Source organism: Leptosomus discolor, chromosome 12 (assembly GCF_034619465.1).
Source record: "Leptosomus discolor isolate bLepDis1 chromosome 12, bLepDis1.hap2, whole genome shotgun sequence".
NCBI classification, from domain to species: Eukaryota; Metazoa; Chordata; class Aves; order Leptosomiformes; family Leptosomidae; genus Leptosomus; species Leptosomus discolor.
Genome location: NC_141402.1, coordinates 102,048 through 129,480, shown reverse-complemented (window position 1 = coordinate 129,480; position 27,433 = coordinate 102,048). Strand labels below are relative to the sequence as shown.

Genomic DNA, 27,433 nt, shown 5'->3' with positions numbered 1-27,433 from the left:
GGGGGTCATTCCGTGCCTGCCGCCCGCGGATTGGCGGGCGCGGATTGGAGGTGGGCAGCGGGCGGTGATTGGGCGCGGCTGAGGCGGGCGGGGGAAGGTTTGGCGGGCGGGCGGGAGGGTGGAGCGCGCAGCAGCCGCCGCGGCCCCGCTGCTCGCCGCCCTGATGCCGGCGGGCACCGAGCAGCCGGCGGGCGTCGAGGAACAGCCGTCTGCCCAGGGCCCGCTGGCGGGGGCGGCGGAGAGGCCGCCGTCCTCGGGTCGCCGCCGCCCGCCGCTGCCTGCTGTCGAGCAGGGGGAGGAGTCCGGCGGCAGCCGGGTGCTGAGGGGCGGCCGGGAGCGGGTTCGGGCCGCAGCCGCCGCCTCGGCCGCGGGGGGAACCGCCGCCGCCTCTCGCCGCCGTAAGGCCGAGTATCCCCGGCGCCGGCGGAGCAGCCCCGGTGCCCGGCCCGCCGCCGAGCAACCCGCCGCCGAGACGCCGCCCGCGGCCAAGAAGGCCCCCCGGGCCGGGTGAGTGCCCTGCGGTGCCGGGCTTGGTCCCCGTCTTCCGCGGGGTTGGGGCCGGGGGTGGGGGGCTGGCGGGCGGCACTGGCCGGGCGGCCTCTCCCCCGTCCCGCTCGAGTGGCCCCCAGGCCCCGGGGCCCGCCTCCAGCCGTGGGGTGCCTCGCGCCTCCGCCTCTTTGTTCCGGGCCGAGCTGGGGACGGCCCGCCGGTCCCTTCCCAGGAAAGGCAGCGTCCCGAGCGCCCTCGGCCGCCTTGGCTATTGCAGCAGGCGCGCCTTCGGTTGCGAGCGAAACCGCAAGTGCCTCTGTGCGAGGCGCCTGCTGTGCCGCCTCCTCGGGGGTCGCTTACCCGGTGCTCCTCGGTCCCCAGCTTGTTTTGGCTCCGTATGCCAAAAGTCTCAGTCGAAGAGGTGGCAGGATTTGTTTTCCCGTGAGGAGATGACTGCATCTCACTGCTGCTTTATTTCTGGAGTAGACAGCTAGCCACGTGCATGCTTGGAGCGTTTGGTAATGTAGCTGATCTACCTTGTTCTAACGACAAAGTCCCTCTGATTTGGATGTAGCTACTACAAGCAAGACTGGGCTTTTGCTGATGTGTGACTGTAGTTCACCAAAGCTTTCCCTGGATGAAATAATCCGTGTTGTTATATGGGGTTGAAACCTGTGATTTGAGAACAAGGTGATGGGTCTGCCCACAGCTGGGAATTGGGGCTCATTCTCGATGTCATTCAGTTTCTTGCTTCTGCTGCCGTGCCACGGAAGCTGACTCTTATGCTTGCCTTTTGTATTTTTTCAGGTGCACGGATAAAGCAGCTGGTAAAGGTAAGAGCTGAACTAGTCACTCCTACTTTGTATTCCATCTAGAAAGTCAGGGCTTTCCCATGAAGGTAGCTAAACGTCTGTTGGATCTTCCTTTTAAAGAATGTTTTGTCGCTTGATGACATGCAGTTTCTTTCCAGGGTGTCTCAAGATTGTGGAACTGTGCTAAACTGCTGCTGCTGTTCGTGTGTGCCCAATGTACTGAAATTTATTCTTCCAAATAACCACTAGGGTATTACTTTGCTACCACGATTTGCAACCACACTGCACTGGAGTTTGACAGCTCTTGTTACACAGTGGTCCTGAGTAGCTGGCAAAACGGCTCAAGTCTGTTCTGCTGCTGTCACAAATACAGATACAGGTCCGTGGGAGACATGTGAAAGAGATGTGGAAAAAAGAGTATTCAAATATTTGCCTTTGTCCTTTTCTAGCTTCTGCATCTAGTGGATGCAGAATTTTTTATGCTTATATCTTCAGGGATGAAAGAGAAAAGTTTTGAAGGGGAGAAGGTAGCTTAATGGGTCTAATCATGAAAGCCCCAGCTGTGGAGAGCTGTGAGCAGGAGCAGAACTTTTGTTCTTCTGGTGTGAACTATGTGAAGTCTGTGCGTCTATTTAACAGCTGCTTGTGCAAAGAAATGTTAGAGGGCTTTGCTCCTTACCAAGTGATGACTTCTGAAACTGTTCCAAGTAAAAGGCTTTGTGTAGTGTTGGTTTTGATCTGGGACTAGAGAATTGTCACAGAATTAAATAGTGAGGAAAGAAGGTCATACACCTGGGCAAATGAGCTCACCTTTCTGCTGGAGTTGTTTGGTTCTTGTTAGCAGGTATTTGTGTCTTGAAGGCTGCCTTTGTTCTTGTAATTCTGTGGCTCTCAAACTGTATTCTTACAATTCTATAGCTTTATTCCATTTCGGTGTTGAAATCCGTCAACAGTTCTAGCTGGCAAGGTGTATGTTTGCAGCCCAAAGCGGAATTAGTTGGGGTGTGTTTAGCACAGATGCCCCTTGTGTGCATTGACTCCTTACTGCGTAAAGGATGGGTAGAGTATCGTAAGAGCTTTAACCTTTTAGGTCAAAGCAAAGTTGCTGAAATGTGTAAAAAGGCATGATGTTGTTACTTAATAGGTGTATAGTGTTAACATCACATTTTAGTGGTGATTCTCAGTGTTTTGGATACCCTTAAGCAGAAGTGTTTACGTGGTAGTGGTGGAAAACAGGCAGAATAGTCCCATTTTTACCCCAGTTCCTTTGGATGTGCTTGGAAATGGCAAATGTCAGTCTGAATTTCCCAAGTTTGATGGCGCTCTGCACTCTAGCCATTTTAGACTTGAACTTTGGGCTCTGAGAGATTCAGCTGTCCTTGAATGTGAGAGTGGAAAAAGTATTTATTAAATTTCTTGAGCTCTTTTTTTATGATTGGCCTTGCAGCCAAAATGGATGGCATGAATGTTTGCTTAGAAATTGGCACTGAGAAGTGATGACTACTTCTAGTCCAAAGGAAATCTGCCTTTGTGATTTTTTTGTTTGTTTGTTTCTTTGAAAATGCAGAAGTGAGAAAGTTGCACTTCTGTGTCGCAGCTGTGCACTGGATGAAGTCCTTGCTGTATGCTTGTGCCTATTGGGGAAGACATGGAAACAGACTGAATAGATGTCTTCCTCAAACAGATCATGCAGTATGCAGGAGAGAAACTTCTCTCCTGCTCCCCCCATTAAGCATAAAACGTTTGAAGAAGCCCACTTAGGTGTAAGCAAACTGCATCTTTCATTGCACGGTAGGATTTTTGGAGCTAGGAGTCTGTAATTCTGGATGGTAAAATACCAGTTGTTGTTTCACCCCTGGATGGAGCTGGGTTGAGGAAGAAATTTGGTAAAACTGCTGGGTGGTTCTGGTGAAGACTTTGCATTTAGTGGTAGAGTTTACTGGTGTGAGTTCTGACATGGAACTTGAATCTGCATGGTGATTTGCAATATACTGTTATCCTTTGCTATAAAACACTAAATCCAGTTTACAATATTAAATTTGCGTGAGCTCAGCCATAGCTTAGCCTCTGTATACAGGGCCAGTGGCCTGTGGGAGTGAGGTGTACCTGGTGACACAGCCAGTGTATCTATTTGGTGCTTGCTGCACCAAAGTTTGTTCAGTACGTTTTTGTTGCCATATGTTTGGGATTATATTTTGAAGTAAAATCACCAGCGTTGCTGTTGGTGAAGAAAGCTTGGAGATGATGGGTGCGGTCGCGGCTGAACTTGTGCTATCGATTATAGCTGAGATGCTGTAAGAGTGGAAGTGTCTCGCCAAGTTGCACGTTCTTCTGTATAGTGCCATGAGATCAGAGGGCTTTTCTGCTCATTGACTTGGGATTGCAGGTACAAAGGTCTGACTGTGCAGGTCTGATGGGAAGATTACGGGAAGGTTAAAGTCGAAGGTGTGTGTTGTGTCAGAATTAGTATGTGAATGTTACCATACCAGTGTGCAGGAAAGCAGTTGCAAAGTCAGCCATACCGATTGTATTTCCTGTCTCGTCTGCTTAGTCATGCAATCGCAATATTTCCCTGATGTGTTTCTGTAGAAATATTAGTTGCAAAAGTAGAACATTTAATCTCGGCTTATAAATGAATTCATGTAGCTAGAATCAGGCTGTGTAGTATAATTCACATTTGACTTCCCACGACACTGTATATTCTTGTGGAAGTAATTTTCATTTTAGTTAGGCCTGAATAATTTTAATTATTGGAATATAGAGTTAACAAATACACTTCATGTCCTTCCATCACTGGATTGGAAATTCTGTGCTTACTGTGATTCTTAAAATCATGTTAGCAATTAAACAAAACCCGCTTCTCCAATTTAATTTTGCATCCAAACTAGTTCCTGACTCTCTCCACGTTTTTTTGTAAGATTTTACCTCTGCTGTTTAGTAGCCATTTCTAAGAGTTTGGATGAAATCTTCCCATCAATTACAGTTGAGAAAATGGGCTGCATACCTATTCTGGAGGGAGTGTTGGAGCAGAGCTGAATGTAAAGGAGCTAGGTTTGTGCTTGGTGGTAGAGTCCCTGCCTTACTGTGTTCCCAAAACAGGTGTGCTTTGTCTTTGAGGTTTTTGAGCAGCACGTTGCAAGAAGATTACTTCCCCTGCAGTAAGAAGAGAGAGAGTGGGGTTGGAAGCATTTGTACAAACATAGTATGCCGTGAATGAACACTCAGATAACTGAATCTCCCTGTCAAATACTGCTCTGCTGGCGTCACACAGCTGAAACGTCCTTATGCAAGTTATTTTTCTTGCGTGTCTTAGTCTTGCAACTTTACGTTGGTATTGATGCATTTTTGCAATGGTAAGAATGAGATCCGATGTAATTAAGCGCATGTAGGTACACAGATGTGCAGTAGTGCTGTTAAAATGTGGAAGGGAGAGTTTGGTGGAGAGGTAAAATAGGGCCGCATTTATTTACTTTGAGCTGTGATCAAAGGGATGTAGTGCCCGGTGCATTCCACCTCCTTGGAAGTCTGTTCCGAAATCGAAGTGGTTTTTGCACAGCACGGGCTAGCGGGCAATGCCAGCAGTATTTATGTACTTCTTCAGCGATCGGTTATAGAAACGGTGTGTTAGAGCAGTGTCACGTGTGGGATACTTTTGTTAGTTCTCCACGTGTGTGAGTATTTATCTCGGTGATTTATTCTGTGATGTGTATTGTTCCCCCCGCCCAGTCTTTCCGTATGAGGGTTCTGTAATACACTTTGTAGGTGGCTGGTGTTGCGGCCGTTCTCCCACCACAGTGGCTTTCAGGCTGTGATTTGACGGCTCAGGGGAGAGGGGACATCAGAGGGCCATTTCTTCAAGGAGTATGAAAGTAAACGAGTTGTAAATACAAGCTTGCTCTGTAGCAGTCCACTTTTAACTGCTAGAAAAACTGTAAGGTTCCACAGATTAAAAAAGGATGGAAAACTTCAAGACTCTAGTTGTACAAAACGGTTTTGTAGCATAGATAATTCGCATTATACCTCATTGTTTGTATTCGTAAGGCTTCGTGCTGCTTTGGTAATGACTGCTTTCCCTTAAGACTTTGTCAGTGGTTTGAGAGAGAAATGTCATTGCTTAAAATCAAACCTTATTAAAATGTACTGAATTTAAATAATTCTGCCCAAACCTGCTTTGACTCCTACAAGGATTTTCCTGTGTCCCATACACACAATTTCACAGCTCTGAGGGGTGTGGGAGCCATTTGGATGGAGGTTTACACTAGGTTTTTTTCCCTGAGTTTCATTTTTGTCTGTGCCGTTATAAAATTACTTGTTCGGTGCCTTATCTGTTGCATGGCTACTATGTTAAATCTAAGTCACAGTCTGAGATATATGTATGTTGTGGTACATTTATTTTCATAATAGTTGTTTTGTAACTTAATAATTCAGAGTTTATTTTCCTTTCACTTAATTGTACATGGATATTTTCTGAAAGTGTTTATGTTGCAGTGTTAGTAAGATGCTTTCAAAAGCTTTATAAATCAGAGTTTAGAAAATGTCTTGTTTGTAATCAACAAACTCAATTTGTAACAGTTGGAAGTTTCATTTTTCTGTACATCAAGGACAGATAAAGAGGCATGGGTGTTTGTTACTGTTGTGATGTCAAAAAAAAAAAAGAGGGATCTGTTATTACAATAAGCTTGCCTCTGAGCTGCAGGCTGAAAGGGGGTTGGCAAATAAAAGCTTGAACATGTGAACAAGTGTGACTGGTAAAATTAGCTGCGAAGTACCAAACAACTCCCATTTCTGAGAGTAGTTGAGTGGATTTTTGAGCTGCCAGTATAGGAGGACTGGCGTATAGTGATGTGCCAGTTACAAAAGGCTGGTTTATGCCAAGTCTACAAGTTGTGCTGTAAGCAGCAGAAGCAAGAAGTTCGGCTTCCAGAGGGCTTCCATCCTTTGTCCTCAGTGAAATCTGAGGACAGCGGTATCTCCCAGCAGTGCTGCCAGCTTTGCAAAATGGCATCTGTGCTAGCGTTACTTGTGCAGGGAATGGTAATTTGGGTCTCCGTGCTCTGGCTACATGCTTATCTTTCCCTAAATACAGAGCAACGTAGCCACTGCATCTGCAGGTTATTGCGTGAACAGGGGTAGAAGGAGGAGCGGTGGACAGACAGAGCATGATGATACAAGTCCTGTGATGAAGGAACTACTTCTTCAGGAAGTAAATGCAGTTGGTTTGGGCTTTCCCTTTCTGCTCTTTGCAATGAGTAATTGATATGTGTCTGGGACTTTGTTGTCCTTCAGTGCTTGGAAAGGAGGTCAGGGAGGTGTTGGATGTGGGATATGTGTATTTACTGCTCAGGCCCTTGTCGGCTTGTTGGCAGTTACCCAGACACACCCTTAACACTTGCTGCATCCAGTGATGTACAAAAGAAGCAGTAAGCACCTTGGAACAGTCTCCTATAAAGAAAATGCTGTGGGGCCAGGCGGTGATGTGGCTGTAGATGAAGCAACAAATAAAGCACGAGAAAGTGCAAGTGCTGGTCTCCCTGGCTTCCTGTGAGTATCGTGTCTGCAAAGTGGATTTATGATATAGGGAGGAATTGAGACTCATATTGGTGAGTTCATCTCCTGGGCTAGGAGACGGTGGACAAACTTTGGTGTTTATCCCTTTCGTTTCAGTTCATGGCAATGCTTGTATGTGTGGAAAAATATGATATGGGTTCTGAGATGGAGATGCTTTTCTAGTTTGGTAACTCTGCGTGCAGTGCTCCAGAATTAGAGTGTGGATGAGAATACATTTCTGCTGCACGTCTGAAATGGGAGTCTGTGCTGCCTAGCCTGCTGGGTAGAGATGGAGGGTTACTGGGGTAAGCTTTGTTAAGAAGCAGAGCAGAGCCCAGAGTCATGTCTTTTGGTTGTCTAAACAATTATAACAGAGCTACAACTTTGTAGCTAGTTTCCTCCCAGTTTTCCTTTTCTTGTCCCTTCTCCCAGTGACTGGTGTTTTCTTCACAAATTTTAAGATTAAAGGATGTTTGATGCCTCTTGTGTACCGCCACTCAAATCTATATGTGTTTTCCGTCCTGGACACTGTAAAGTTTAAAGGCTATTGGGAATAATCAGCAGAATGGTGAAAGTACCTCGAAATGAAAGCTGTTTATCATGAAGTGATTAACTTATGGGAGAGCTCAAGGTAGAGAGAACCCCAGGAGCCGAAAGATCAAAAGGATTGATAGAACTTCAGAAAGTGGATTTTTGCTGTCTCTCTTGAATTGCTTCCTGTAAGATGCAGGCATCCATGCAGTTTCCGAAACTAACTTCTGCAGAGGCTACGGGATGAGGTGGGTGATAATTAATGTCGGTATTGGAGAGTCTCGGGGGAGTGTGAGCAAGGGGGCGTTTCTTGTCAGACTCATTTTGCCAAGTTGTAGCTTCTGGTGCCCCTTCTCCATGAAATGTGATTCAGGCAAAACACAGCAGTGCTGGGTCTTAATCTGAGGTTGCATGTGCTGACTGGCCAGCAGACTCTGGTAAAAGGCAGGCATGTAATTCGTTTTGCAGCTGCTGATCTGAAAAGCAAATGATCATTGCTTCTTTTTGCACTGCACTGCACTGAGGCTGCCTCGATACCTATTGTGTCTCACATATTCTTTTGTCCTCCTGGAGTCTGAGGTCTTACGACCCGGTGTCCATCACCACTGTTGACACTTGCAATGAAATAACAGGGTGTCGGCCTATAATCCATTTTCCGTGTGCCTTCTGTGAGGACAGGAACGTTCCAGAGAAATTGCGGCTAGCCAGAGCTACTGCTGTTGGCAAGTTTATACAGTTTTAAATGCAGACTTGACTACAGCCTTTCTAATTTACAATCAGTGATGAAAGTTTCAAGCAGCATCTTTTTTGTTGTTGTTGTTGGAAGAGCAGAGCCTGATTATCTGTAATAGCCGTGTTTATTCACTCTGTCTTGTTTCTCTTGCTTCTTTGTACCATTAGCCAAACCCTGCTAACTGGGAAGTGTGGTTTTCTGTGTAAGAGACATTTGTGAGAGGAGAGGGCTAGTGCTGTGTTCATCCACAGGGCCTGGATTTAATGAGGCTAAGTGTGGTACCCAAGGCAGGACTGAAAATAGCTGTAAGGTCCTTGCATAGTCAATTGAGAGAGATAAGAGTCTCCTAACTCCTTCCACTGGTGATATAGAGAGACAAGGATAGTCATGTTCCTAACCTAAATGCAGATGTGACTCCTATTACTTCCTGCCTAACATCAGAAGTTTGGGGAGGAATCCTCAAACACAATTAAAATTGCAACACCTCCAGTGACAGTCTTGTGCTTACCTCTAATGCCAGGTCAGGTATGTTGGACAAGAAAGCAGCAGGAGGAGGAAGTGCTGCTTTTCTCTCTAAGCTAGTTGCTGTCTCTGTATTTAATGGTTTTGGGTTTTTATTTTTGTTTGGTGGTTGGGTTTTTTGGTTTTATTGTTATTTTATTTTTGGGGAGGCAGCTGGATCCATCAGGAAGCTGCTTTTGTGAAGGAAAAAGGAAGTTTAGGTGTGGAAGAGACATAAAATTTGTTAAAAATCTAGGACTTTTCTTTTGTGGTTTTAGATTTTGGGCAAAGCCTTGGTGAGTGCTGATTGCAGCTGCTAGTGCAGCTGAATACTTTGCAGATACAAGTTTCCTGGTGCAGCTCTGACCCTTGCATAGGGACCTGTGTCCTCTGTTGGGAGGGTCTAGAATTGTAAGGATTTTTAACTGATCACTCTCTATTGCAGTTCTTCTGCAAAGTAAATATTTGATGGTTCTCCTAACTATGGGCTTTTTGGAGGTACATAGATATTCCCAGCATGTAAAAATGCAATGAATATGTTAGACAAGCATGCTGAAGTAGAGGAAGAAGTAAAAAGGAGAGATCATGGGGAAAGGCTTATTAAACACCTTCACTTCAGAGAAATGAAGCAAAATTGCTAGGCGAGTGGTATACTTTGTAGAAGTGTATTCAGAGGGAGGTCTGTTTCAACTCCATAAGTCTAATCTTTAAAATACTAGCTCTTGCTACGAAATCAGCTGAATGCCTGATCTTCCAAGGGAATAAACTCTCATTCAAGAGCAGCAGTGTGTGCTTAAATGGTAGCATTTGAGGGGGAAGTTTCGAGAGAATGGTTTCAAGTGTCTTTGTATTTGATCTAGCATTCAAAAAAACTGAGGATGTTCACAATTAGTATTAAGAACTTAAAGCGGTCATAGTTCACCTTGAGATCTGCTGAACCAGGAAGCCAAAAAGAAGGCATAGTTCATGCTCTGATGATGAAGTGGGCTTTATACATGCAAGACATCAGACTTGGTTGCTGTTATGCGATGAAATTGTGGTGCCTCATATCCTGTATTAGAGTCAGATTTTTTTCAGTCAAATGTTGATTATTCCCACCCTGTTAATCAAGGATTGGGGAATGAGTCATGCAAAGCAAACTGCATGCTAGAAGTAAAAGGATCATTTGCTTCAGAAGGCTTGATGCAAAATTAGAGATTTCAGGTTGGGAGGGACCTCAGAATATCTCTGGTCCCACCTGCTGCTTAACATGGGTGCAACACAGTTCATGTCATGTTTCTCAGGGCTTTCTCCAGTCAGGTCTGGACAAGCTTGAGAAGTGGGCCCACGTGAACCTCATGAGGTTCAACAAGGCCAAGTGCAAGGTCCTGCACCTGGGTTGGGGCAGCCCCCGGTATCAGTATAGGCTGGGGGATGAAGGGACTGAGAGCAGCCCTGCTAAGAAAGATTTGGGGGTACTGGGGGGATGAAAAGCTGGGTATGAGCCATCAATGTGGGCTCAGAGCCCAGAAAGCCAACTGTATCCTGGGCCGCATCAGAAGTGTGGCCAGCAGGTTGAGGGAGGGGATTCTCCCCCTGTACTCTGCTCTGGTGAGACCCCACTTGCAGTCCTCCATCCAGCTCTGGAGTCCTCAGCACAAGAAAGATATGGACCTGTTGGAGCGGGTCCAGAGGAGGCCACAAAAGTGATCAGAGGGCTGGAACACCTCTCCTACAAGGAAAGGCTGAGAGAATTGAGGTTGTTCAGCCTGGAGAAGAGAAGGCTGTGGGGAGACCTTTGTGCAGCCTTTCAATACTTAAAGGGGGCCTATAAGAAAGATGGGGGCAATCTAGCAGGGCCTGCTGCGATAGGACAAGGGGTAATGGTTTTAAACTAAAAGAGTTTAGATCTAGAGGTAGATTCAAGCTAGATACAGGCAAGACAATTTTTACAATGAGCGGTGAAACACTGGCACACGTTTCCCAGAGAGGTGGTAGATGCCCCATCGCTGGAAACATTCAAGGTCAGGCTGGATGGGGCTCTGAGCAATGCTGGAAACATTCAAGGTCAGGCTGGACGGGGCTCTGAGCAACCCGATCTAGTAGAAGATATTTCTGCTTGTTGCTGGAGGGTTGGACTAGAGGATCTTTAAAGGTTCCTTCCGGCCCAGAGCATGCTATGATTCTCTGGAGGCTGCAGAGTCTTGCTGGGCCCCTCTTCCAGCGCTTGACTGTCCTCTTGGGGAAAAATGTTTTTCCTCTATCCAGTCAGACCTCCCTGTTTCAGTTGATGACCACTGTCCCTCATCTGCCTGCTGTGTACCTCAGCAAGAGGGTTTGGGCTGCTTGGTAACTTTTCTGTACATTGTAAGGCTGCTGTTGTGTCCCCCCAGGGTTTTCTGTGCTCCAGGCTGAACAAGCACTGTTTCCCTCAGCAGCTTCTCACAGGTTTTGTTTCAGCCCCCGAGCATCTTGGTGGTCCCCTCTGGACTTGCTCAAACATGTTGACAACCTACCTGTGGCGGGAGTCGAAAACTGGAGGGGAAATCCAAATGTGGTCTAACAAGTGCTGAGTAAAGGGGATTAACAGTGTCCCTCTGTTTCCTGACTCTGCTCCTGTGAATGGCACCCAGGATGCTGTGGACCTCCCTCACTGCCAGGGCACACTTCTGGCTCTTGATGTGCAGTTAGATCTTCACAGGTACTCTCAGCGTAGCAGAGCTGCTCCCCAGCCAGTCCTTAGAGGACTGTCCACTGACTTGCCAGTAGATGCTTGATAAACTCCCAGGCATCTCAGTAGTACTGCTGGCGGGTGCTTAGGCAGCAGAAACCCACCTGAAACTAGACGGAAGTGTAAATGTATTTGGGTATGAAGGAGTGGGTCAGAGCTTAGCCTAGAGCACTGGCACTGCTGGGTGCTGCAGGTGCCTTTGTGTACTAAAGCAGTGGCAAACCTGGGGTACTGAGCGTAGCCACTACTTGGAATTAAATTCTTCAGCAGGTCATTTGTGAAATTTCAAAATGTATTTGAGTTCATTAAGGCCCAGTGTCACAACAAACACAAAAAAGTGAGATCAGGTGAGCTGTACTTGGGAGTTTCAGTTTTTAAGGGATGAACTTGCTTATAGGCATTTCAGCCAGTTCTGTTATCTTGCCAAAACGTATCTGGAGATCAGCCATCAGCCAAAAAGAAACCAGCTGTAGAAGCTATAAATGAGTGCAAAGACCTCAGGCTGACAGAGCTTGTGATGCTTTTTGCTCTACTGTAAGACCAGAAACATCCAGCTCTGATTCCTTGGGGTTATTACCAGGTGTACAATTCTGATTAAATATGTGTTTGGGGGAGTCTTCAAACGTGACTTTTAATGTGGTCCAATTCTGAAGCTAGTCTTTCATAAAGCAGTTGCTGAAGTTTATGAGTGTCTATCTTGTAGTGCTTAGGGGAGATCAGAGCCAGCAAATAATCATCTTAGAAGCCTTTATCAGAGGGAAATGTAAGCTGTTTTAAAATATTTGTGTCTTGTCTTAGAGACAGCAGGAAACAAGATGAGAGTTTTAAATGAAGTCTTGCTGAGGTAAGGCCCTGGGGTGTGTCCTGTCTGGCTTTGCAGGGCTACGCTCCAAATCTGTAAGAGGTAGTGGTTACCCTGTCAGACAGGCGCAGTTGTGCTGTTCAACATTGTGCAACAGAGGAGTGCGAATTAATAATGGGATCTATGCTTTTTATTGTTATTAAAGCAATTGCAACGGGTGTTTCAGATCCCAAAGAAGAGAAGGAAGAGGAGGAAGTTTCCAGTGTCCTCAGCCGTGGCTCTCCTGTCAGCACATCCAGGCCTAGCAGAAGCTGGCGCAGCAGCCGGTCAGCCACTGCGGCCCGCCAGCGTGACACTGAGAATTCGCGTGCCTCCAGATCCAAGACTGGTTCCCTGCAGCTTGTCTGCAAGTCAGAGCCAAACACAGATCAGCTTGAATACGGTACGTGGGAAGCCCTGGCATGAAAATCGTGGAGATAATCAGGTCCTGGGAACCTTTGAAGGGAGCTGGATGTGGGCGTAACTTTGTGAGCTGTATGCAGACTGTGGCTGGTACAGGCGTGGTGCTTCTTGGTCACGAGTACCTTCTGCCACCAGCACTCCTGGCACTGAATGTCGACGGAGGTATCTTGAGACAGATGAGCTCACTGCAGCGAACACAGATTGAAACCTAATGGTGACTTTTCCTTTCAGAGGTCACAGAAGAGCATCAGTCTCCAGCTGGAATAAGGTAGGAAACTCTATTTTATGGTATTTCTTCCTATTTAGTGTCTCAAGAAGGGAAAGTGAAGGCCTGAGTTTTATTCAAAATAAATGTTTCTGTGAGAGGATTTATGGGGCGTATAGTAGCTGTGTTTTCATTCGGTCCTGGACCTTTGCGTTTTCAGTCTGCATTGCAGATAGTGTCATCAGATAATGTCAGGAGAAATGGATAGTAAGATTTTACCTGGGCATTTCACCTGGTAGCTTTATTCCTTCAGGAGCAGATGCTATGTTTAGGTGGGCTCACAAGAGGAGCCTGCTTTGCCTAGCCTGTCTGTTTTGGCTGTGATCATGCTCCTTAGTCAGGGCAAGCTGTTGGCTTTCCCCAGTCATGCTGGGTGAGAAAGTGCGGTGTAATTGTGTCTTTCCCATCCTAGGGGATGATGCACAAATATTCTTGCAGTAGTGCTTAAGCTGTTGCTGCTAACATCCTCTGTTCTCCTTTTCTCCCAGCAGCGATGATGAGGAAGAGATGCTCATCAGTGAGGAAGAAGTTCCCTTCAAAGATGATCCAAGAGATGAAACCTACAGGCCCCATCTAGAGAAGTATATTGGATTACATACTTACTGTGATTTTAGACCAAAAAAAAAGTGACATCTTAGTTGAATGAGCTTAAGCGACCCAAAGAACCTGTGCTATTTGCAAAGGTGGAATGGCTCTCATTGGACACGGTGTTTTCTAAACGTTGCCTATAGCTATTGGGACTGTTCTTCTCTAACAGACTAAAGCCTTTAGAGTCCTGCTGGCTGCCAGGTTCTTCCTTAATCCTTGTCATACTTTTGCTTAAAAGTGGGACTTGATAAATAGACCTGAACTTTGATCCAGTTTTTGCTTAAGTCTTTGTAAAAAGCAAGGTATTGGAGTAACATGTTGTATTTGTATCTTTGTAGGGAAGCACCAAAGCAAAGGAGAAAAGCTAGCAAGGGGAAGGAGGAAAAAGAGAAACAGAAAGAGATTAAAGTAGAAGTGAAAGAAGAGAGTGAGTTTCAGGAAGATGAAGAACCACCAAGGAAGTGAGTAAATCTCTGCAGTTACATGTAGCAGTGTGTATTGCATATTTTGCATTGTAGCTAGTCTATGACAGTGTTTTGTTGTTGTTGACTTCCCCCCTCCTCCTCTGGGCCTGAAAGGTAATAGGACAGAACCTTTTGTTCTGATAGAAGTCCTGCTCCCTTGTGTCTTGTGCATGTTCAGCAAGGAAAAATTAAAGAGTTGGTATTTTCACTTAGTTTAAGTTGAGGAGTTTTTCTCCATGCTGTGGTTTATCAGCCTACCTGGATATGGCCACACAAACATGAAATACTTTAGAGCATTCCTAAAATGGGTTTCTGTTGTGGTGTCTGAAGTGGATTAGACTGTATTAGAAAGCCAGTCTGAGAAGGCAACATCTCTTCTATTGTGCCTGGAGGCATACATGGGAATACTTTGTATGTGTCATGGGATAAATGTCCTCTTTGTACATTTGGGACTAGCATACCAGAGCTCAGGAAAAACAGATGTGTTCTCCCTCATCTTGGAAAAATAAACAAACAAACTTTTGCTACCTAGTCAGTCAGTAGTGCTTTGAGTCTCCACTCAAAGCACCTTTGGGTATGCTGTCACTGGAACTCAACACTGAAGCTTTTCTCCTGGCAACTGAGGTAGACTGGATTTATGGGTCTGTCTCAAAGCCATTCTTCGGGATAGCGTGTGTGTGTGGGGGGGGAAAGGCAGTTTTTGTACTTTAGGTCTTCTGTGAGCAATTGGAACAAATGGGGCTCCCCCTTCTGGTCTGCAGCGTGGGGCTCTGCACACCTTCATTTTAATTTCTCTTGCTCTTTCTAAGCTGCTGCACAGCTGCTTTACATTGGAGAGGAGTAAGGATGCAAGGATGCTGATATTTTGAGGTGGTTTTTTTTTGTGTGTTAGAGATGGCCTTCTGAGGCTTGTGGTGGTGGTGTTTGGATCAGACACTACTTTTGTGCATAATAAAACATGTGCCTCTTCCGAAGGCTTGGCTTGAATGCTGAGTGCCTGTTCAGCATGTTACTGGCATGTTCTTGCTATCAATAAAGATGTCTTGGTATGGCCTAGAAAAAACTTCCATCAATCTACTGTGTCTCTGCAGCAGTGTGATCAAGCAGGGATGATGTTCTGGGCAGAGCTATTGCTTGGGAGGATGCATTTTACCTGTAAGTGTAGGTCTGTTCAGATGGAGCATAGATTTTTTTTTTTTTTTGTCGTGACAGGTGTATAAGCTGCTATGGTTAATTCAGAGGACTGTAAAATAGCTGCTAGATCATTAATCCTGTTCTTCCTAGTCATGCAGACTGATGCTTTTCAGGTAGTATGAAATGTTACCCAACAGAGCAGAGGAAATAGGGTACACCATCAATTCTGGACTGTTTTGGCGAAATTACGTGTTTATAAAAAAATGCATTAGGAAATGGGAGGGGTTGTGAGAGCAAACCACACAAAGCATTTATTTCTCAAGAATGTTGCCTTCCTCTGAATCTGTCTCCAGCTTACATTCGATTGATTTTTCTAGAGTTTGCAATTGATGAGGCAATAGCTTCCTAACTGTTTGCAGCAGAATCTTGTATGCTGATGTGCCACCTGGAAAGGGATGGATTTAATTATAAGGTCGCAAACTGTTTGGACAGTTGCAGGCTTAAAAGAAAAAATGTGAAGCATGTGATTCCTGGTTGAGGGTTTTTTAAAATAGCTGTTCCTCACTCCATCGTGGCAGAAGAGTTGGTAATTCCTAACTGCAGCCTGTTGGGCTGTGGCTTTCTGATACCTTGTTACTGGTATCTGCACAGTTGTGAACGGTGGGCTGAGACACGTTTGAGCTAGGCAACCATGTTCAAAAATGTGTTGTACGCTAGACCTAGCAGGTAGTCATGCAGCCGCAGCCTGACTATGTTGTCAGAGGCAGGGTGGTTTGAGGTCTGCCACATGCCACCCAATGTCATGCAGAAAAAAGTGTCCCCCAGGTATCAGAAACATGGGGACCACAGCTCTACGGGGAGCAATCGCCTTTGTGATGTGGCGGTTCTGCAAAGCGAAGGGACAATTTGCATGGAGGCCTGGTTACTTAAATTCTTTAGGGAACCTGCCCATCTATTACAAGAGCATTTCTTTAGAAACTCTTTGGGCGTTTTGATCCAGAGGAGGTGGCTGGCCTGCCAGAGCAGCTAACTTGCTGGGTGCAGTGTTACTTTTCAGCCTAAAAGCATAGAAGAGTTCTGTAGTATTTCTGATAGCATGCTCCTGCTTTGTAGTACACACTTCAAAAACTCTGCACGCTACCCATGTAAAGAAGCTTATTTCAATTCTGTTTCTGTAACCCTTTTACAGGAGGGGAAGGAGGAGAAAGGATGACAAGAGCCCAAGGCTGCCCAAGAGAAGGTGAATGGTCCCCTCTACTTAGTTCTGTTCTGAAGACTTGCTTCCCTTGTGTCGTACGCAGAGATGTTGATTGCCTTAAAGCCTTGTCTTTTACACAGTACAGAAATCTGTCTTAAAGGGGGGGAAAAAAATAGCAGCATGCCTTGATTCCCTCCTTTCCTTCCCCCTTCTCCCTGTAGGTGTGGGTTTGATTTCTTCCAACTGAACCAGCCTCCCCTTCACCACTTCTGAGTTGATCCCTATCCTGGCATTGCCCAGCGATATGTTTCTGGCAGCTCTATGTCTCCTGAGGTTTTCTCAACTCTGGGGAGAGCCCTCAAGTAGTGCTAGGAGCAGAGGGAACCCTTGGACAGAGTCTCCATCAGCATAACCCAAACAGGAATATTGGAGCAGTAATCATTTGCTCTCACATCACCGAGCGGCACTCATACTCCTCTGTCTTCCTGCTGCCCTGGCTTCAGATGCATCAGCTAACCTCTCTGTCCATTTCCTTACTGACTTCTTAGGAAGAAGCCTCCGATACAGTATGTCCGCTGCGAGATGGAAGGCTGTGGCACAGTCTTGGCTCACCCACGTTACCTGCAGGTTGGTTGAGATTTTTCACTTCCTGAATGGCATGTGTGAGGGCAGGGAAGGGCCCTTTGGAACAGGCAGCTAATCCTCTGCTGGCACTGAAGCACTCCTTTCTCATGCTGTCTTTTTAGTAGACTTAATCAATTGTGGCCAGTTGTGACCACACGTTTCTCTGTATCTGTCCTGTTGCTAGATGTCCACACTTGTTTGGTTTTCTTCTCTCAATGGAGAGAAGTGTTCATGGTATAAGGGTGTCTTGTCAATGGTTGGAGTCCGGTGGCCTGTTAAGGGGCCATCTGGGATCGATGTGTCTCAGCTGCTCTCTTAGGTAAAGAGGGAGTCTACAACCTTTCACTCTTCCTTTATAGCATCACATAAAGTACCAGCACTTGCTGAAGAAAAAATACGTGTGTCCTCATCCCTCCTGTGGTCGTCTCTTCCGACTCCAGAAGCAGCTCCTGCGGCATGCCAAACACCACACAGGTACAGGGAAGTGGGAAGTAGATACAAACTCCTCCTCAGGTCAGTGAACAGAGAGGGGGGGAGTGGGGGATGGAAAAGCCTCTAAGACTTCTGGGGAGAGTGAAGCCAAGGCAGGTGGCCTAGATTTGCAGCATCAGGGTATTATTTCCATCTGGATTACCATCTTTTAAGGAAATTAAAGAAATAGGCTATAGAGTTTTTACTTCACCCCCTGGCCGGTGTCACTTGGGTGTTCTGTAGAGGAATAAACAAGGCCAAGCTTTATCCTAATTTGCTAGTCCTTCACTATTGATCAGAATGGATAATTAGCTCTTAGGAGAGTCTTAATCATGCCTTGACTCTCCAGATCAGCTGCTGTGGTGTATTGTGGAACACCTCCTCCTTTGCTATGCCTGCTGGCCTCCCAGCACTTCTTGTTCTGCTGCTTCTTGGGCAGCTTTACCTGCAAGATGTGAGAGCTGGGAAAGGGAGCACGTCTGCAGGAGAGTAATGCTCCAACTGGTGTTGCCTTTTAGATCAAAGGGATTACATCTGTGAGTACTGTGCCCGGGCATTTAAGAGTTCTCATAACTTGGCGGTGCACCGAATGATCCATACGGGCGAGAAGCCCTTGCAGTGAGTACCTCTGCCTGTCTCTTGCTCTCCTACTTTGAGGGACCCTTGGATACACCTGTTCTTGAACTGCACCGAGAGCAGGGGCAGCTCTGAAGTCAGGGCTGGAACCTGTTCTTGGTGTCCCAGCTCTTTTCAAATGCGCACCTGTAGGAGCATTTGAGCTGCCACTTGTCTTGCCTGCTCCTTGAGGCAGTGTCTCAGTAGAGATCTGAGGAACGTAAGCCCTCTGCAGATAAAACTGGAAGAGCTGGAGGGGAGCCCCTGCTGTTTTCCTGGGCTGCCTCTTTGCTACTGCTGTCCCCACAAGTGTGTGTGGATGTCCCTTTGTTGTGACCTCCCCCTTCTCCCCTCCTAGGTGTGAGATCTGTGGATTCACCTGCCGACAGAAGGCTTCCCTCAACTGGCACATGAAGAAGCATGATGCAGACTCCTTCTACCAGTTCTCCTGCAACATTTGTGGCAAGAAATTTGAGAAGAAGGACAGCGTTGTGGCCCACAAAGCCAAGAGCCACCCTGAAGTGCTTATTGCTGAAGCACTGGCTGCCAATGCGGGTGCCCTGATCACCAGCACCGACATCCTGGGCACTAATCCTGAGGCCATTGCTCCGCCCACTGATGGCCAGGGCCTCCCCCTTCTTCCCGACCCCCTGGGAGGCGCTGCCCCGGCAGAGTGCCTGCTGCTGAACCCCGACGGGATGGCGAAGACATATTGCAGTGGGACAGAGCGCGTGAGCCTGGTGGCTGACGGCAAGCTCTTCGTGGGCAGCGGCAGCAGTACAAACCCGGAAGGGTTGGTCATGAACACAGAGATCCTGGGAGCCACCACAGAGGTGCTTATTGAAGATTCAGACTCCACTGGACCCTAGTGGGTGGGGAGCACGTGGGTGCTGGGACGGTTTGGACTCTGTATTTAAAAGGAGGGAAAAAAGGAAAAAAAAAAAAAAAGACACTTACTCAAAGAGAGAAAAGTTAAACAAAACTTAACAATACTAGTAAATAACCGAAGGGTCTGCTCCCCTCCAGCGTGGATCACAGCACATCCTTTTTTTCTCCCAACCACTTCTCTCTCTCCCTCTGCTCCTTTGTAGAAAGGGGCATGTGCTGCCGTTACCAGAGCAAGTTGGATTGAGCGACGGATTTCTCCAAGGGAGGGGGGACTGTTGAAACCCTTCGCTCTACCCCAAAGCAGCCTTTCTGGCTTCTTGATGTGGCACCACTCACAAACTAGAACGCATTTGATGTGCTCTGGACAAGTTTCTTAGGACTCCCTCTTGCCCCCGGTCCCTTGCGACTTCTATGCATCGCTGCACTCTGGTCCTTGCAGTCTCATTCTTCCTCCTGGGGCTGAGAGTTTGGCTTGGCACTTTAGGCCCCCTCAGCAGGGTGAGCTGTGAAACAGCGCACGTCCCTCTCCCCACCGCACTCCTCTGCTCCAGCTCTGGCAGGAAGTTGAGGGAACGCCCTGGCTCATAGATCGTGTTTGCTTGGAGAGGCCCGGGGGCTACGGGAGCCCTGCGTGGGAGAGGCAAGGAGGAGCATCCCAGTTTGACGACAGTAATTTGCACTTTGAACATGCTTCGTTTTTGTGTTGTGGTAACAAGATTCCTTATTTATTGATTAAAAAAGGGTCGGTGTTTTTTAGTTATGTTCTTAAGAGGTGGGGGTGAAAGGGGTTCAGGCTATTTCCCAGCAGGCTCCTTCACATTACTGAGCTGCAGGGAGCACGTCATGCCATCGTAACAGCAGTGGGAGAGCCGAGGTGAAGGCAGTGTTCTGGAGTCAGATGTCTCTCGCAGCTTTTCCAGAGTAGAGAAAGAGCCCCTGGAGAAGAGCCTGTTTGCAGTGGGAGTCTCTGCAGTGGTGTTTTAGCAGGAGGATGAGGTGAGTGACGGAACAGCTGGCTGTAGTCCCAGGTTGGGGTGAGCTCCTTGAGTTAAATGCTCTTTTTGCCTCCCGCTTGCTCCATAGCCCTCCAGGGAGGAGCATCGTTAGCCAGGAACTTTTTCTTGTGACAGTTGTGAGCTGCTTGCTGCTGGGGGGTGTTGTGCTCCTCCTCCTTTCCAGGTCTAGACAAAGATACAGAACAGGGACTGGATATGGTTCTCAGGCTTCTCTCTCTGCCCCTGTTTGGGGGGAGGGTGTTGTGCAGCTGTGTTCTCAAAGCTTCTCTGTTCTGCACAAACACCCCTGCTTTCCATGAAATGTGGCGGTTCGAGTGTTGCCTGCTGGTGTAGTTAGCACAGCTCTGAGTCCCTGGAAAAGTTTACATAGGATGTGATGTGTCTGCTATGGAGACTTGGATCTTTGTGCTCTTATCTGAAACTTTGTGTGGAGATTCAGTGGCCTTGAATTCCTAGTGTTTTTGGAAGAGGTGAAGAATAACCTGGGCTTTTTGTTTCTTTGCTTGTTTTTTTCAGTTTGGCTTATGTGGTTGGGAGCAGAGCTGAAGTATCTTGTCCGAGCACAAGATCAGCTAAATTGGTCTGTAGCACACAGCAGCTAGGCAGAATTGGGTACCTGGGGTCTGGAGAATGGCAATAAAATATGGAATTTAGTTGGAAACTGACTCTGAACACCCGCTCTGTTCCCTGTGCTGCCTTGAAATCCAGCTGTGGCCCAAGCCTGACAGCCTTTATTGGGCCATTTGTCCTGATTTGCCCCCTCCCTTCCTTACACTGATAGCTTTGTTGGAGCAAGTTGAAACACTTCTGGTGTTGGGGTGATTTGTGGCTGAACAGTTTGCAACCCTGGTGTCTTATGCCCTGGGTGTGGGCATTGCACGTTCTTGCCCTGTGGCAGCAGTGTGGCTCCCAAGCCTGTGGGAGATGCATCCAGCCACAAGCCTGTCCTGAGGATAAGGATGAGGGCCCAGCATACCCGAACGCGGGTCTCTTGGGACAGTGTATGTCAGTCAGGTCCATGGTGGTACGGTGTTAAACTAAACCGGTTTCTCTGATTGGGATGATCCAATTTCTTGCTTGGATCAAACTATTGTGATTTCCAGCAGGAAGCTTTCAGGTGGCCAGCATGTCCCCTCCCCTTGCAAACTAAAGAGCAGCAGCACTATGAGACATGTTCAAACCCAACTGCGATGGTTTCACCCCCCAGCAGTGTGGGTCTTCTGTCTGGGGAGACCTGAGGCTGGCCAAGCCACGTTGTGTGGTGGCGTGTCTCCTGGCCTGGATCCTGGCCACTGGTAGCAGATGTGCTCATGTGGTGTGGGTTGGCTGTGCCAGTCCCATGCTTGCTCCAGACCGTGCTGCTGGAGCTGCTTTTCATGCCTTGCTCCTGTGCCCCGTGGGAGGTGCAGAGCAGGCAGAGCCTTGCACAGAACACTAAATGGAGAGCTTGGGGTTTTGTTTTCTGAGGGATGGCACTAAAATGCTTTTGGGTCAGGGGCTTGATCGCCTCTGGTGACACAATGCTTGGGACCTGGCTGGGAGGTGAGGGAGGCTGTCTCCTCCTGTATCTGCCCCAGCTGCCTTGAGCAAAGCAAAGAGTTTGCCCTCAGCTGTGTTTCTCAGATGCAGAATAGAGCAGCTCATTTGCTTCCCGGCCCAGACACTTCTGGTCCCTGCCACTCCCTGCCTTGTCCTTCTGCGCACATCTCTTGTAGCTCTCCTTTTTCTTTTACTGGTCTCGGCCAGTTGCCCGTCTGTCCTCTAACCACAGCCTGCTAACCCCTGATGCAGGAGCAACTGGTGTAGCTCCCTTCCCACTCCTGTTTGAAACCCTAAAACTGACAGAGCCCTCCTGCAGCTCCTCCTCCCCTTGCTGTCTCTCCTTCACTCGCATGCAGTTTGCTTCAATAAATTATTGTAGTAGTTTGCAATAAACATTTTTGTATTTTTTTTTTCCCCTGTATTTATTTTTTTTTCTCCTTCTGGGGAGGGAACAGAGGGGGTGCAGGGCCCTTCACCTGCTGTCGGTGCCCCAGAGAGCTTGCGGGTGCTTTGCCCAGCGTGGGCAGCGGCGTGCAGGCAGAGGCCTCCCTCCGGGTGCCCTGGGGCGCAGGGTTTGAGTCGGGGGCTGTACCAGCTGGAGCTGGGGGGCTCCCGGAGCTCAGTAGCGCTTTCTGCAGTAGCCACCAGGTGGCAACGACGCTGTTGGGTTGGCCACCGGCCCTGGGAGCTTGGGCTGAGCGGCTGGGGCAAGGCTCGGTGTACTGTGATACTAAAGGGAAACTGCTTTTCAACTCCTGTTTTTTCTCTTAATCTGGGTAATGCGTAACCAAAATAAACGTACTGAGGAAAAAACAAACCGACAAAAAGGGCTGTTTTTGTCTTGGTGCATGTAGCTCACCTGTGGCAGCTGGCTGGTGTTGCCCTGGGGTGGCTGGGGCCTCCTCCCTTGTCTGCAGCCCCTCTTTGGGGCAGGACCCATATGGAAAATGGCAGTTAGACCTGGGGGACCCAGTCCCACGCAGCCATGGGGGAATGAGGGATGGAGGTGGCTGGGACAGGTCCCTTCTGTCGGGGTTTGGGCTGCAGCCCGGCCTGCAGCTGGTGCTGGATCTCCATCCCAGGGGCTCCCCTCAGTCCCTCCCTGGCAAACCCAGAGCACTCTGTCCTGCTCAGGCCCCAGCCTGCTGCCCAGGCAGAGATGTTGAGCAACGTCCGGGCTTTGCTTGCCTCTTCCCGGCAGTGGTTTCCCGCGCTCCGGTATGAGCCAGGGGATTAGCGTGCTGCTAATCTCTCTGCGTCCAGGAGGGAGGAATGGGTCAGAGCTGGGGCTGGGAGTCTTGCTGCTGGGCGAGACCGTTCTGGGCAAGGTGCTTGGAGTAGCAATGCGTGGGGGAATTAGGGAAATAATCTGTCGCTGTTGATCCCAGACGCGGGAATTTGCAGTGTCGTGCCAGGCCCCAGGCACTGAAGAGGGGGAGAGCCAGGCCAGCGAAAGCGTGAGTGGAGCTCCCAGCTGGAATGCACCAGCTCAGCAAGGGATTGTCCCTGAGCCGGGCAGGCGCTGTGTGGTGAGCCTGGTGCCCGTGACAGCCACCCAGGCCATGGCGGCAGCAGACAGCCCCTCAGCTGCCCTCCGGCGCCGTGACCTGTGCAGCCGAGGTATCCGTCTGGCCGGGAAGATGCGCTCAGATGTCATTGATCTCCTGGACACCTACGTGAGTTTGCCCTGGGCCTTGGCTGTCCGTATAAGGCTGGGGGCTCTGGTGGGGTGGCCACCGCTACTGGGGTCCAGGGGGCTCCTGGCAGCTGTGCCAGGTTGCGAGTGCTCTGGCCCATGGTAGAGATGGGGGGTGAATTGCTGCTGGTATCTGGGCCTTGGTGCTGCCTGCCAATGCTTGGGCAAACCTTGAGCACCCGGTCTTGCCCTGCCCTGAATGCCTCCTGGCCAGTGCCAAAGCTGAATCAGGGCCCCCCGGAGCCGGCGCTGGCAAGGGTCAAGGGTCCCCCCATTTCACCTGCCACTGCTGATGCCTGGCTGCTCTCGCCCCTGCAGGTGGAGCGGCAGGGCTTGGATGCCTCAGCCAGCGTGGCAGCAGTGGAGGGGGTGCCAGCGGCAGCAGCGGAGCACTGGGATGAGCAGACGGGGACCCAGCGGTTGCTGGAGAACCTGGCAGCGTACCGAGCCTTCCGGGCCCTGCTGGCCCAGATGCTGGAAGAGCAGCGGGAGCAGCTGGGTGAGGCTGACGCTGCCCTGGCCCAGGCACTGTCGGCCGTCCTGCTCCAGGTCTCAGCCTTCACCTACCACCTTGAGGAGCTGCTGCGGCTGGAGAGCCGTGGGCCCCCCATTGAGGAGGGGGCTGGCCCCCCCCCGCCCCCCCACCTCAGCCTCTTCGAGAGGAAGCTGTGGGGCCTGGGGGTGCTGCGGGAGCTGGCCCAGTGGGCCGTCAGGTCCACACGGGACCTGCGGCAGCTTGCCAAGCCCAGCCTGGGCAGCAGCTCGGCCCCCAGCCTGGCTGAGAGCCCTTGAAGGCAGGCGCGTGGTGGTGGGGGGGCTTGGGTCCTGCTGGGGCATAGTGGGGGGCACCTTGCCCACCCCTGTGGAGGGCTGCTGACAGCGAAGGGTGTTGTTCAGGGAGGGGTGTGGATGGGAGGTACTGTGTCATTAACCCCCGGGACCCCTATGCTTTTGTTGCCACTCTGTGGGCCCCTTTCACTGTGGGGAATGCACTGGCTGCATTCCACCCCAGAGGAGCAGGGATCCCCCAGTGGGGTGAGCCTCGGGAGTGGCTCAGGCTCTGCTGAGGGTTGGAATTATCCCTCAGGAGCCAGCTTTACCACTCATCCCGGGGCCTGCAGGCTGTCACGGGTTGTGGCAGTGCTGGCCTTTTCTTTGAAATTTGGTCACTGCCCAGTTTGCCACAGCCAGGTGCTGTCTCCGGCGGATGGAAGCTGCCTCGGGGCTCTTGCAGAGGCAAGGCAGGAGCAAAGGGACAGAAAAATACTGCCTGGTGAAAGGCGTCTTGGGACCTGCCCCCAGCTGTACCACGCAAGGCTTCGCCTCCTTCATGTGGACTGTTCTTTTTCTGCTTGGCTTATGATTTCTGCACATTGAATTTCTGCTTTAACTGCTTGGGGGCTTTTTCGGGATGGAGGTACCATCAGGAAGGGTTTTCTTAATCGCTTGGACAAGGTAATGGAGAGGATCTTTTAGCTGAAGATTGTGATTCAGAAGACTCCCCACAAGCAGGTTTGTGCCTCCAGGGATTATTTTGGGACTGGAAACTGCATGGAGGATTAAACAGCCCCAACCACATTGGTCACTCTGTGACAGGGAATGCTGTGAGGTTTTGCGGCTGCCCGGGCTGTGAGTTTCTTGCTGAATGTATGTGATGGCTGATGAGCGAATAAAAGGGCTGGGAGATCTGCCGGGGTGACATGACTTCTTGGGGGAGGTGGGACAACAGGGCTTAACCTTTCCAGAGAGCTGTCCCATGCCCACCCCAAGGAAGGGTCGGTCCCAGTGGGGTGGGAGGTTTGAGGGGGATGGGACCCCCTGGGAGGCTGTGGGGAAGAGGAAGGAGCCGGGGATGAAGGAGATGGAGGTGGTGGGGGGATGAGGAGGAGGTGGCAGGCATTGCCCACTACTCACTGACCTGCGAGAGGGAAGACAACACGGGGGTGCTGGGGGCACAAGGTGGAGAGGAGGCTGGGGATGTGCCCAGCCAGCTCTGCACAAAGCAGCTTTGTCATGGCAGGTGGTGACAGCACCAAGCACAGCGCCTGCCCCAGCACCAGTGGCGTCTGTGTGGGCATAAGGCTGCCCCACAGGGTCAGGGCAAGGGTGGTTTGGTGGTGCCCATTTTTTTGTGGGTGACTTCCAAGAGGAAGAATGTGCACCTTCTTCATTGCTACTTATTGCCTGACCTCAGCTTTGCAGCTCAGACTGGATTATTTGCAATGTTTCTGCTTCCCTGCACTTGGGAATAACAATTTCTGGCCTTCATTTTTTTCAGAATTAGTCAAAGTTAGTCCCTTTCCCAGCAAGTATTTCGCTCTCCCAGTCTTGTCTACTTTGTGTGCTTGAAGCCCTCTTGCTTTTCTCCCCTCGAACCCTCCTGCTCAGCAGTAGGCAGGTGCTCACGTCCTCACCTGCCCACCACCCCTCACCTTCCTGAAGGCAGGCACATACATCTCAAACACTGCATGTCTGTCTCTGAACCTCGTGACCACAGCAGGCAGAAACAGACCCCTTTTCTCCCACTGCAGTAGCCCTGGTACGAGATGACCTTCACATCCCCAGGGAGCTGGCCCCAGGCACTGGCACGGGTCCGTGCAACTTGATCCTTCCAGATCGGCTGCTGGCATCTCTGTGAGTTGAGCTCTGCCTGCTGCAACCACGCTCTGGGAGTCAAAGCAGGAGTGGGGATTGAAGGTGGACCATGATATTGCTCCGGAGGCTTCCCTGGGCTGTGCCCAGCAGCGCGCTTTGCCGCTTTTGCAGCCTTCCTTTGTCCTTCCTCGCTACCTTGCCAGTGGCGCTGGGTCCATCTGTGTTTGCAAAGGACCCGCAATGCTTTGAAATGGGCACCGTAAATGGAAATAATGTAAAAAAGCGAACCATAATCCAAACCTCCGTGGTCTGGCTGAGTGACAAGCTCCAGGTCTTGCTCAAGCTTTCTGCACCAGCAAGCCCCCACTGTGCAGTAGAGAGGTGGTGACGTCTGAGCCCAATGGGTTTTAATGCTATTTTCCAGCTGCATCCCCCAAAGGGAATCGCTCTTAAACTGATTTGGCAAGAACAGGGGCATCTGACAGCCGAGCTCCCTTGCTCGGACTTGCATGGGTGCAGGCTGAAGTTAAGTTGATCCAGGTGGCTGGTGGTGACTGAAGCTGTTGATTTTGGAGACAGAAATTAAGAGCTTGAGGGGGGACGACAGTTGTATCCACACGGCTAATGCTGCTGAGGACCCTGAATGGCCTCCTGCAAACTAAAAACCCTAGAAAAAGCCATGCAGGGTGGTGCTCTGGGAAGAGAGAAAGTATTTGTAGTGCTGATGGGAACCAGGAAGGGGAGGGGTGCTGCACTCCTGAATTGCAGTGGGGAAGGAGCTACCAAAACCAACCCGCAGCTGTGTTTAATTTCAAAAGATAAATGTTTGGTCTTAGCGCATGGTTGGGTTAGGCACACTTTGTGGGGTTGGAAAGGTTTTAAGCCAACCGAGGCTGCTCCCTGACCTCAGGCATGCCGGTACCTGGGTGCTGGCATCTGCACTGGGTGCTGGGAGAAAATAAATTGACCCCTTGCCCACCACGCACCAGAGGCAGGTGGGGTTCAACTGTGCCAGTCCCACCGTCTCACCCATCTCCTTGCACTGTCCCATGCCAGCATTGCAGCACTGGCTCCTGACTTTTTGATCCTGAGCCAGGGTGTGGAGGGGGGAATGTTCACCAACACTTTGCTTTTTAATAGCAGGAAACCCTTTTCCTCCTGCCTGAGTCAGCGGAAAGGATTTCCTCAGGTTTCCCCCATCATGGCCTTGGCTGCACTCGCCTGCCCCAAAGGAGCAGGTGAAAACCCAGAGGAGCAGCTCTCTGCTGCCACGCTGCCTTCCTGGGAAGGGCTGGGAGCTCCTCGCTTCTTGCGGGAAAAGGTGCTTTGAGCGTGGCCGTGGCTGCGTGTCTCTCAGGGCAGGCTGGAAGAGAGGTTTGCTTGAACTTCTGCAGTTCACCTCCTCCTCTCTCACCGCAGTGCTCACCAACTGGCATCACCACAGTCAGTCCCCACCTGATTCTTCCCCCCTTTTTTTTCCTTCCTTCTTTTTTTCCTCTATTTAGATTTTGCCTAATGATTTCTCACTGCGAGCGCTGCTGGCACACTCAGCAGCCCAGGAAGCAGGTTTGTCAGGAGAGGAGCTGCACTGGCTGCCAGGAGGTCAGCAACATCATGCAGCAACACTGTGGGTTCCTGTGTCCTGGGGATTAGTCGCCCTCTGATCTGACACAGACCGGGGGATTTGCTGGCACTGGCAAACCTGTGCGTGTGGGACACGGGTGCAATTTTTACAGTTTTCCCCAAACCG

The 27,433-nt window shown here is 49.5% G+C and overlaps 2 protein-coding genes across 3 annotated transcripts; both read left to right on the top strand.

Annotated features, from left to right (window-relative positions):
* Positions 1–163: 163 nt before the first annotated feature.
* Positions 164–21,801, top strand: ZFP91 (ZFP91 zinc finger protein, atypical E3 ubiquitin ligase). Of its 2 annotated transcripts, XM_086472111.1 has the most exons (11): positions 164–507; positions 1,297–1,322; positions 12,352–12,567; positions 12,819–12,855; positions 13,341–13,433; positions 13,779–13,901; positions 16,228–16,278; positions 16,785–16,863; positions 17,220–17,334; positions 17,850–17,949; positions 18,305–21,801. In XM_086472111.1, exons 1-11 carry the CDS (start codon positions 164–166, stop codon positions 18,813–18,815), a joined length of 1,695 nt encoding a protein of 564 aa, XP_086328237.1. In that variant the 3' UTR covers positions 18,816–21,801. The 2 variants fall into 2 exon arrangements, with proteins under 2 accessions (XP_086328237.1, XP_086328238.1); XM_086472112.1 differs by lacking the exons at positions 164–507; positions 1,297–1,322 and having other exon boundaries at positions 11,830–12,567; positions 13,344–13,433.
* Positions 21,802–22,954: 1,153 nt separating this feature from the next.
* Positions 22,955–23,880, top strand: CNTF (ciliary neurotrophic factor). The gene is made up of 2 exons (XM_086472362.1): positions 22,955–23,068; positions 23,407–23,880. Exons 1-2 carry the CDS (start codon positions 22,955–22,957, stop codon positions 23,878–23,880), a joined length of 588 nt encoding a protein of 195 aa, XP_086328488.1.
* The last annotated feature ends 3,553 nt before the right edge of the window (positions 23,881–27,433 follow it).

Excerpts from the sequence above, each read along its gene's own strand:
- ZFP91 (XM_086472111.1), top strand. The coding sequence starts at position 164 with ATGCCGGCGGGCACCGAGCAGCCGGCGGGCGTCGAGGAACAGCCGTCT. Across the intron at positions 1,323-12,351 it reads GGATAAAGCAGCTGGTAAAG|ATCCCAAAGAAGAGAAGGAA; the intron begins GTAAGAGCTGAA and ends CGGGTGTTTCAG. Across the intron at positions 16,864-17,219 it reads CTCACCCACGTTACCTGCAG|CATCACATAAAGTACCAGCA; the intron begins GTTGGTTGAGAT and ends CTTCCTTTATAG.
- CNTF (XM_086472362.1), top strand. The coding sequence starts at position 22,955 with ATGGCGGCAGCAGACAGCCCCTCAGCTGCCCTCCGGCGCCGTGACCTG. Across the intron at positions 23,069-23,406 it reads TTGATCTCCTGGACACCTAC|GTGGAGCGGCAGGGCTTGGA; the intron begins GTGAGTTTGCCC and ends TCGCCCCTGCAG.